The following is an 11219-nucleotide window of genomic DNA, read 5'->3' as shown; positions in this document are numbered from 1 at the left end:
ATTTTGATCGGTTCAATCGATTTTGAACCAATTTTGATCGGTTTAATTAATTCTTTGGCTTTGTAATTGAATCGGACCGGAGGCATGGCCGGTTTGCGGTTCAATTGATCGAATTGGCCCGGCCCGGTCCGGTTTTCAAAACATTGCATACGACGGGAGGGGGTGGGGAACGGAGAGCTTTTGGGTGACGGGTCCGTTTCCATTCCAACCTGTTTCCCGTGTAAGTTTGGTACCCGCATGTAGAGGTGTCAAATAAAACCATTTAATTAATTTTACCCATACCCGTCCATTAATAATTGGATATGGGTACATTAAATTTTTATATATGGATATAAATGGGTTACCCAATTATACCCATTTATTAAATGGGTTTAACTGGGTAACCCATCTAACCCATTTAACCCATTTAATTTACATTCTCACTCTAGAAAAATAAAAACCAAGTGAAATCCTCACTCTAGAAGAATCGGTCGTGACTCGTGAGTCGGCAGAGAGCTAATACGAGAGAGGAGAACTTTGAATTTGGTTTTGGTTTTGGTTGCCAGGAATCTTCTCTATTTTGTGTTGAGCCAGCAGCAAACTTTTAGGTTGCTATCTTTTTACTGTCACTGGCACTCCTTCAAGCTGCTTACTACAGGCGTTTGAAATGGTCGTATACAGTTGTACGAAGCTTGAGAAGCTGAATGCTTGTTATTCGTATTTATTGAAAATTTGTCTTTATTTGTATGCTAAATGAAGTGATTGCTAGTCTTCATAAGGATTTTTAACTATTTTTGATGTTAAGTATTTTTGTTTTATTTATTATATTTATTTGTTGGTTTTATCTTATTGCTTTATTTCCTTGTAATTTATTAATTTAATCATTTTTTAGCATCATCAATTTATGACAAATTTTAGCTTCCTTTCTTACATTTTCAAATGAAATTTTAAATTTATAAACGAAAAAATACTAGGGGTTCAAAGTTTTGGATTAAATTTTTTTGTTAACTTTCATACTATTTAGTCCAAAATTTTAGATTCTCATTGTTCAATTATTAAATAATATGTAATTTTGCAACATGGCATGCGGAAGGAAAAAAAATTGATAATTAGACTTATTTGGCATAATAAGTAAATATTTAAAATTAATGATGGGTGTAAAATGGTATAAATTGATAATTTAGTTTACAAAATGAATTTATATGAGCTTGTAAAAAATTAGAATAAATGGGTTATAAATGGATAATTGGGTTACCCAACTCATTTTTTGACTTACCCATTTATACCCATCTAATTAAATGGATATAAATGGATTGACTCACTTATACCCATTACCCATTTTACCCAACCCAAACCCGTCCAAATCACCCATTTTGCCACCTCTACCCGCATGCTGCATATTTTATGTGTTGGATTCCTTATTCTTTCCAACTGTTCTGCGTACATTGAAACCTACCACATACGGACTGTCGAACCACTTTCATCGTTCTCCACGTTCCAATTTTGTTTTTCTGATTACTTCAGAGTTCAATAATCTCCAATATGCCTGAATCAAGAGCAAAACCTTCATCAAGCCTTGCTTCAGAATCAGGCAAGTTTTTCATTGCTTTTCATTTAAAAATCAGCTACCTTTCTTGTTCATTTTTTTGGGGTTCAATTGTTTGTGAATCACATGAAGATTTTGTTATACAAGAGTCCAAGATTCTTATATTTGGTGGTGGATGAAAATGTAGAAAGGGTCTATGCTCATGAAAGAACTAGGGAAGGATTCTATGATTCAAATCGAAGCCCCCATCATCATCCTCAAGATCATCACAAGGAAACTCATGGATTGCGCGATGATATTGAGGAAGAAACTTCTATCAGTGACGTGAAGGCTCCGAATGTGTTTGAACGAGCCAAAGAGGAAATTGAGGCTATTGTTCAGGCAATTCATCCCAGGAAGGAACCTCAGGATACTGGGAATCATGGTCAAGACAGGTTTGGAAAGTTGACAGACCAAATGCCATCCATTTTAATTGATGTGCTTGATTGATTTGTTAATATTGTGAGACGGATTGCAGGCATTCTGCTGCAAATGTGGAATTAAAATCAGAAGTTTCAGAAACTCATTCAGGTATGAACTGTCTTGTCCTGTTTACGATCATGTTTGAAGCGATCTCTTTGGAATTGGAATTTTATTCTCTTCGGTTCTCGAGTCACTTCCCTGTTACTTTAGTAGTATAAGTTTTGAGGGTTGGCCTTGTTGCATTCAATCCACTGGGAATTGAGCACCTTTGTCAGAATTTAATTTACAGGTTTGGTTGCTGTTGTCGTGAAAATGGATGTTGTGTTTCCATTCACGTAATTTTGTTTATGTATGGTGTCTGGAACAAGCATGAATCATTCGCACCACTACGAGTAGATCTTGCAAAAAAGGTGTTCAAAAGAAAAACATAACATGAAAAATTTTCTGTTACGTAAGTTTCTTTGAGGATCTCTGGCAAATATAAAAACGTTGAGGATTAATGTAGATGATCTCTTTCTGCATCGACCCATTAAAAATGTATAATCAAGAGGCATGCTCCAGGGACAATGTGAAGCGTTAACAGTTTTTTTTTTAAATCAAGGAACTGCAAAAGGAAGAGACTTATGAGAGACTATCCCTGGTTTTTGTAATTAGTTGCGACTTCCTCCTCGTATTGTCTCTTTTACTCTTCTAACACAAATTAATGTCTTTAAGACACTGACAACTAGGTTCTTGAAGAGTTTGAAGCCCGTACTTGACTATTTATCTCTCTTTTTCAACCTTATTAGAGCAGGACAGAAAGTCGCCTAAATTTATTGAGAGAGCCAAGGAAGACATTGAAGCATTTTTACATAAAAAGAAGCCGGCAAATCATCATCATAAAGAAACTCATGGAGCAAGTGATGACATAGATGAGAACACTCCCATTACTGAAATTAAAGGTCCAAACGTCTTTGAAAGAGCAAAGGAAGAAGTTGAGGCCCTTGTTCATGCAATTCATCCGAAGAAGGATTCTAGAGCAGACACTTCGTCATCAAAGAAAGAAGGTGGATTCAGGATGTCTATTGGAAAGGGGTTGGAAAAAATGTGTTCTCCACGGAGCCATAATAAAGATTGAGAGTGAAGTCTTGAGCATCTCCGCATTTGATTGGATCAGCAGCTCCCCCATAAATGAATGGCAAGCTAGTTATTAAGTAGAATTAAAGCACAGAATTGTAAACTTCACCTGCATATGGATATTGTGGAAAGGCCGATCATAGTGGTGATGCCTCTCTTTGCTTCTGTTTTTTTGTCTTTTCTTGATAAAAGTATTAGATCAAACAAGTTATTTTGTTTGCAAGCTCCATGTTTTTATCGATATAAGAACTAAAGACTGCACATCAGTAGGGGGCAGTTTACATCAAGAACAAAACAGAGAGGTACAGTTGTTTAACCAAAAAAAAAAAAACAACAACTAAGGTTCAAGCACAGGTTTAGATTGTCCTGCTGTCTGTTCACTGGTCTCCAACCAGCCGCGGTTCTTCTCAAATCCCAGATAATCGGCCGAGTCACGCTCATAGGCTCAACATAAAAATGCTTGAACACCCTCACTTTCCTTTGGCAACCGAAGTGGTAAATAGTTGCAGCAAAAGCCACTCTCCGGTCCTGGCAAACAAACGTATTCTGAGAGCAATGCCGGAGGAGCCTTGAACACCAGGCATTTCTCCTTGACAAATCTCCATACCGCATAGGACTAAGGGCAAAGGAAGAGAATGTGCTCAAGATTTTCATTACTCTGCATACAGAGGGTACACATGGAATCTACTGCAATTCCTCAATTTAGCAATCTGTCCTTCATCATCAATCTATTTTTGCAAGCCAACCATTGAAAAAAAGCATGCCTAAGGACATGCCATGCATTTTACCAGACAATAGAAAACCAAGGCACATTAGGTGCAGATATAGACAGCTGCTGCATAGCAGACTTAGCAGTGTGTACCGTCCACCAGAGTCAGGAAGCCAAATGGCTTGATCAGGTAGAGGCACCAAAGAAGAAGGCGTAGCAGCTGCAAGATCATCTAGCACCTTTTTCACCTCGATAAGATCTTTCAGAATGCCAACACAATCTAGACATTTACGATTATTTTACGGTTTACTTCACTCTTGATTTTCCGTCTAAATTCTGCATTTGCAACAAGATGAGGGAATAAAATGCAATCCCTCTTCTTCTTTTTTTTGTCTGCAGTGGAATAACTCAATAAATACAACATTTTCTAAGATTCCTCCCTCCCCCTACTGTTTCTCCGACATAAAATTGTTGTTTATCCAGGTTGTATGCGACTGATTCAAGACATTGTGGACAATTTTATCTTTTCTTTTACGTAGTATTAGTCAAGAAAGTAACAGCCACGGCCGTCAGTCATGACACAGACACATTTATTATTTCTACATCATGTCTAATTGGTTTTGGAAGTTTTCAGGGAGGTCACAAGGCATCGGAAATTCATGATTGTGATTTTCAGGTTCCATTATCACTACTAATTCTTAAAATTTCTTGGCCAAATGATCCATATCCGAGCACCCTGCAACTGTAGGCATAAGATTCTTCTAGAAGAAATGTAGGTGATTTCTTTGGATCAGAATTGGTCCAATTTCAGGTCCAGTGCAGAAAATCTGATGTACAAATTGGGGTTCGAAGGGAATCAAAATCAAAGTGGTGATTTACACAAAGGCTACAAAGTATTATCCGAATCTAAAGTAAATTAACCAATGATCTCTTCGATACATGAGAGGAATCGATTCAGTTGACTTTCACCACAAATTGTTCGAAGGGTATTTTCTTTGTTTATGTGAGATTTTGGCTTTTATGATGAACGTGCATGGGAACGAGTGGCCACCTGTTTGGTTTGGCGATCGGCAATTCCGTTCGATTGTTGTATTTTTTTATATTATATTATTATATTTGCAGTAAAAATGATATATATATATATATATAAATAAAATACTTGACATATATTTAATACACACTTGTCCTCCACTTTCGAAGAACAAATGGAGATCCTGTGCCGACGCACGGTTTAATTAATTTCCGGAAGTAATTACTCGGACTAATAATACATCAGTCTCCTAGCCGATCGACCGATTTCTTCCCTCGCCCCGCAAGACGCCCACGCCTGCCTCCAACTTTTACTCGCTCCGGCTCCAGTTCAGTCGTCATTCCTGATTCCTGATTCCCGTCCCCTCTCTCTCTCTCTCTCTCTTGACCGCAATTCCCACGCTCGACGACTCCTTCTTCTTCTTGGCAAATGTCATTCCTGTCCCCAAATCCCCCACCGCTCCCCCACCCCATATTCCCAACTTCTTTCCAACTCATTCCCGCCTTAATTTTCCGTCCTTTTTCCCCGTCACTCCACTCGGACCACTCCCCCTGCCATTCTCCGTAATTATCCACAACTCGATGGCCTTTTCCTTCCATTAATTCTTCTATTTACACCTTTGCCCTCGATCATGGTTACTCGCACTGTTTTTTCCGACTCCAGCGATGTTGACATCAGCGGCGGGAGCAGCAGCATCTGCTGCGCCGGCGCCAACACCGAATCGTCTCTCTCCCCGGAATCCGACGTCGTCTCACTTCAACGCCTCTCCCACACCTTAGAGTCCATCTTCTTATCCGACGCGTCGTCTTCTCCTGACTGCTTGGACTTCTTCGCCGACGCCAGGCTCGTGGCCCCTGGCGGCAGGGAGATTCCGGTGCACCGATGCATTCTCTCGGCCAGGAGTTCCTTTTTCAAGAGCGTATTCTCCGGTGCCAAGGAGAAGACTAATGCCGCCGCCAAGGTTGAGTTGAAGGAGTTGATGAAGGAGCGTGATGTCAGCTTCGACGCGCTGCTGACGGTGCTGGCGTATCTGTACTGTGGCAGAGTTAGGCCGTCGCCCAAGGATGTTTGCATCTGTGTGGACGATGAGTGCTCGCATGTGGCGTGTAGGCCACGGATGGAGTTCATGGCGGAGGTATTGTACGCATCTTTCATATTTCAGGTCCCTGAGCTGATTGCCAAGTTTCAGGTAAACTAACGCTTTGTCTTGTACTCATTTGTAGATAATTGTGTGTGCTTGGACTAATTCATTTGGCTTAATTCATATGAGCCATATAGGTTACATTCAAGTTTAATTGAGCCAAATTTATTTCGTATAGGAACCGAAATAGGATTTTCAGGCTTGAATGGATTCCTTGGTGACATTCAATTCTTATTCGAGAGCCTTTGTTGGTCTAGCTCAGGTAGCTTGATATATTTATGTGTAATTTTGAGTTTTTATCTTCATACACCGGAGCTTAAGATGTTAACTAAATCTTGTTCAAACTTGGTCCTATAATTTAGGGAACTATTTAGAAATGGGCTCCTAGTGAATATAGATCATTTTTAGTATTTACTACTAGTTTGGGTTGTCTTTCAGATACAGGGTTATCCTTGCTGTTGTGCCATATTAAGTTGAATTATGTCCTAATTGGACTGTCTGTGGAAGTAAGGAAGGGGTGACGGCCGAAAATATGGATTTGAACAAGTACGAGAATATCCACCAGTGGAAACCATCTGGCTTTGTAGCCAAGTAAATCAAAACTTAAAGGATGGTGATGGTTGACTAATCATGTGGGGTTGCTATATTCTTGGACAACTGGTTCTTCATTTTCTCCCCAGCAGGACAAAGATGATCATATTGTCAACTAAAAGATGCATAGACACCCTTAGTTAAATGCTGGTACATTCCCTGTGTAATGGATGCGCCAAAACAAAAAGAGGACTGGTTGGACTAACAGTGGGATGAATGAAAACACAGATCAAAATGGAGGTGCCTTTCTAATTTTTGAAAATGATGCTGGAGCTTGAAGTTCTCTTCAATTATTAATGCCAGCTGTGTCAATAATTGTTATACGAGTCTCTTAGAACTGAACTATTGTATGCATGCAAGTTTATGGACCACTGAAACTTGGAAAACCTCTTTAGCCTGTTGTTTGCTGTTTTTGGCTGACAAGTGCTGGATGCCCTAGTATAGTTTCCTATTACAGACACCCAATTATCCATTTTATAGTGATTTTTGTTGCAAATAAGGCCACTGAGTTTAGCTAATGGCTTAGCAAGAGAAACTATTAGATGAGTCCTTTGCTGGTGTTATTCCTCCCTTTTTTTTTTAAATCAATCACTCACTTTAGCTCGAGAAAGAATACAATCAAGCAGCAAATGATCATGGTGTTATTCCTCCCTAAAATTTCTCTTGCATCTTTATTTTCCTTGCAGAGGCACCTGCTGGACGTTCTTCACAAAGCTGCTGCAGATGATGTATTGATTATTTTATCTGTTGCAAACATATGTGGTAAATCATGTGAGAGATTGCTCGGTAGATGTATCGAGGTTATAGTTAAATCTGATGTTGACATGATAACCCTGGATAAAGCATTGCCTCATCACATTGTCAAGCAAATCATTGATGCACGCAGGGAACTTGGTTTGCAAGGGCTTGATACAAGTAGTTTTCCTGATAAACATGTGAAGAGGATTCACAGGGCATTGGATTCTGACGATGTTGAGTTACTTAAGATGCTACTTAAAGAGGGGCATACCACGTTAGATGATGCATATGCTCTACATTATGCCGTGGCCTATTGCGACGCAAAGACCACAACAGAGCTTCTAGATCTAGCCCTTGCTGATGTAAACCATAGAAATCCTAGGGGATGCACTGTACTCCATGTTGCTGCAATGAGAAAAGAACCTAAAATCATAGTTTCTCTTTTAACAAAGGGAGCTAGTCCAACTGATCTCACATCAGATGGAAGGAAAGCCCTTCAGATCTCAAAGAGGCTAACTAGAGCAGTGGATTATAAGAAGCCAACAGAGGAAGGTGAAGCTTCTCCAAAGGATAGATTGTGCATAGAAATTTTGGAGCAGGCAGAAAGAAGAGATCCACTGCTGGGAGAAGCTTCAGTTTCTCTAGCTATGGCAGGCGATGATCTGCGTATGAAATTGTTATACCTTGAAAATAGAGGTAAAATATCCGGTCGATGCCAAGCTTGTCTTTTGTTCGGTCGGTCATGTTCCGCTTGCTTGTTAACAATTTAGTCACCCTCATGAACTCCTTCTTGGACCAGCATCAACACCTTTCCATTTTGAATAGCTATAAGTAGGAGCTTCATGATTCAAGTACCCGTTTTTAATTGGGTCATCTTTTAGCACTTATTTTGGACAGAATGCTTCTGATACCACATGTATGTTCAATACTAACACCTAATTTTGAAAGAATGGCCAGTTTAAGTTTTTCAGATCAGGAAAAAAAAAAAAACAACACGAGGAAGTTCTTTAGATAAGATAATGGTATTGCTGCTAATAAGTGTTAAAAAAGCTGTACTGCATCAGGAATATGTTGACAGCTGTGCAAGGTAGACATCTTTTAGCTGGGTGTTGTTTTGCTTTATGAGGTCCACCTGCTAAGTGATTTCTCAATCTCAGTTTCTTTTTTTGGATGAGTGGGAGCTTATGTTTTAGTTCTACTTTGTCTCTCTTGTATTTTTCGGATGCATCACAAGCTTTGGCTCCAGCTGCTCCTCCACCTTTAAATCTTGATCTCTGGTACTCAATTGGTGATCTGCTTGCCGCCAATGGTCTGATATTCTCCTAAAGTGTCAAAACTATAATTTTGTATTGAGTTTAATCATTAGTGCTCAATGAAAAATATATTCAGCTGTACTGCTTCTTTCCAGCATTTTAGTCACTTGTAAGTATGCCTGTTAGAGTAGTGTTAGGTTTTTGAGATTTCTTGTACTAAAAATAATTGATTCTGGATGCTTCAGTTGGATTGGCTAAACTTCTATTCCCCATGGAGGCAAAGGTTGCCATGGATATTGCTCAAGTTGATGGCACTTCTGAATTCCCGTTAGCTACCATTAATAAGAATGTGGCGGAGGCTAAGAGGACAACTGTGGACCTGAACGAGACACCTTTCAAAATGAAAGAAGAGCATCTGAGTAGAATGAGAGCGCTTTCCAGAACTGGTAAGGTAACTTGAGAGTAAGTAATCTGTTTTGTTTCCATTTAGTGCCACCTTGTTTGATATCACACATCTCGCAAAAGCCTTTTATTTTTTTTGGGGTGGGAGTTTTTTTTTGGAGGGTTTAAGAAGAGGAATTCATGTCCAAATAGTAGTGTTCGTTCCTTAATCCTTACAAGTGATTGCTCTTCATGGGCCATGGAACAGCTCCACGTATAATATGAAAATTTTTTTACAAGGATTTGGGCTTCAATACCTTTCACAAATTGTCTTTTTCATTTTTCTGAGGAAAGCGGAGTTAATTTGCAATTGCCTCAACAATTGTAGCATATAGAATGAATTTGTCTGGAATCTGGTTTCCAGTTGGGCAGAAGTCCATGTGATCTCATAGCGTGGTATGCTAATAATGCGCAGTGGAACTCGGGAAACGCTTTTTTCCTCGTTGTTCTGATGTACTCAACAAGATCATGGACGCTGACGACCTCTCAGAGATAGCTTACATGGGAAATGAAACTCCAGAAGAACGTCAATTGAAGAAGCAAAGATACTTGGAACTCCAGGAAGTCCTGACCAAGGCATTCAGCGAGGATAAACAAGAATTTGACAGGAATAACAACTTATCGTCATCTTCATCATCAACATCCATGGAAATGATAAAGTCCGACATGAAGCTCACTTTCAGAAAGTAGGAGTTAAAAAAAAAAAAAACAAAAAAGAAAGAAACTGTGGTAAAGGACGATATCTCCTTTTTGTTGTATCATATGTTTTATTTCAACTTTTTGCTTGTCTATGCCTGTGGGAGCTCTGTACCATATTTTTGCCCGTCCCGCATGTATAATGGAAGAAAAGGATTGAACTAAATTAGCCAATGTTGTATTCGAAGTTATAAGAAACCAAGGAATGTAAAGTGCAAGGTGGTCCTACACATCTTCTTCTTCATTTGCTTAAACGGGGTAGGATCTTGCGAAGGTCCTTGAACGTCCATGGACTATATGTCCTCCCTTTTCAATAATTTCCGAAATTCTTGATATTTCTTCGGATGCCTTCCAGGAATTTGGTGAAGATTGGTCCCAAGAGGACAATGATTCAGAGAGGATCTAGTGAGGGGGAAGCCGCAGTAGACGACTTTCCAAGGGAGTAAAATGGCAGACAACTGAATAAGGGATTACTTGAATAATATCACTTCTTTGGCGTTTTATTCTTCTAAATATCCCTATACGCACTTAACTATTACGCAGCCATGGAGTTTCGTAAAGAAATTTCTCAAGGTCCATTAAATAACAACAAATAATAACAAATAACATCAAATAATGCATTATAATTAAATAATTAAATCATTTATAATAAATTAATGAATATTTAATAAATAACAAATTAAACCTAATTCATCACCTTAATTAAATGCATTTATCGAACCTCTTAAAATTAATTCATTCAATTAATTAAACTAATTAATCCACTAAACTAATTAAACTAACCATATCCTAAATAACATAAACTAATTATCAACTAATCTTTTTTTAAAAAAAAAAGGTTTGTGTCAATTATCAGCCCGGCACCCATGGATCTTTTTTAAAAAAAAAAATTTGGGTGTTAGGTGCCGGCACCCATAGATTTATACACCCTTCTGTCAGACCCATAAGTGTCTAACTTTTCTTTTTTCAACCTATATTCTAAGTAATTAGCCCTTACGTTGTAGAGGGTTCAAGCGCACAAAACTTTTGATTAGCTAATAGCTAAAGGCCCAGAGGCCGCGAGTAGTTTAAAAAAAGAAAGTTAGTTAACTTCGTTAGAATAATAAATCTAGTTTATTATCTCTCTAAAATATTCGTACATTTAATGGAGTATGACTAATGAGTTTTATATTAATTGCAATAATAATAATATTGATAGAAAGTTGCACAATTCAATAACAACCTGTATTAAATAAACTAGATTATACTAAACAAAATTAGATGATAATAATGACTTTTATTAAATAAGAGCATTTTGAAGAAATTTAAAATTAAGTATATTTTTCAATTGAAAAGTAAAATCAACGTATTAAGATGGGAGAATGACTAGGAAATCCTTTTAGTCAAATCCATAGATCACGATACCATAAAAGGAAAGCCGTGCTGGGACTGACGCCAACCGGACGCGTGGCCCAAAATTGACAGCGCCAACAGATTTATTTGAACTTTCTAGCAAATGTAATGATAAATGTATATCC

At 38.4% G+C, this 11219-nt stretch overlaps 2 protein-coding genes across 4 annotated transcripts; both read left to right on the top strand.

Moving 5' to 3' along the window:
* Nucleotides 1-1462: 1462 nt before the first annotated feature.
* Nucleotides 1463-3268, top strand: LOC113691487 (uncharacterized). The gene is made up of 3 exons (XM_072051616.1): nt 1463-1959; nt 2043-2095; nt 2776-3268. Exons 1-3 carry the CDS (start codon nt 1652-1654, stop codon nt 3102-3104), a joined length of 690 nt encoding a protein of 229 aa, XP_071907717.1. The 5' UTR covers nt 1463-1651; the 3' UTR covers nt 3105-3268.
* Nucleotides 3269-5016: 1748 nt separating this feature from the next.
* LOC113691407 (BTB/POZ domain and ankyrin repeat-containing protein NPR1) lies at nt 5017-9868 on the top strand. Of its 3 annotated transcripts, none has more exons than XM_027209535.2 (4): nt 5017-6031; nt 7261-8008; nt 8811-9027; nt 9422-9550. In XM_027209535.2, exons 1-3 carry the CDS (start codon nt 5474-5476, stop codon nt 9023-9025), a joined length of 1521 nt encoding a protein of 506 aa, XP_027065336.1. In that variant the 5' UTR covers nt 5017-5473; the 3' UTR covers nt 9026-9027; nt 9422-9550. The 3 variants fall into 3 exon arrangements, with proteins under 3 accessions (XP_027065336.1, XP_027065335.1, XP_027065334.1); XM_027209534.2 differs by having other exon boundaries at nt 5020-6031; nt 8811-9016; XM_027209533.2 differs by having other exon boundaries at nt 5025-6031; nt 8811-9011; nt 9422-9868.
* Nucleotides 9869-11219: the final 1351 nt, after the last annotated feature.

This window comes from Coffea arabica, chromosome 6c, assembly GCF_036785885.1.
Source record: "Coffea arabica cultivar ET-39 chromosome 6c, Coffea Arabica ET-39 HiFi, whole genome shotgun sequence".
NCBI classification, from domain to species: domain Eukaryota; kingdom Viridiplantae; phylum Streptophyta; class Magnoliopsida; order Gentianales; family Rubiaceae; genus Coffea; species Coffea arabica.
The sequence above is the reverse complement of the archived record's forward strand: the minus strand, read 5'-3'. Positions and strand labels throughout refer to the sequence as shown.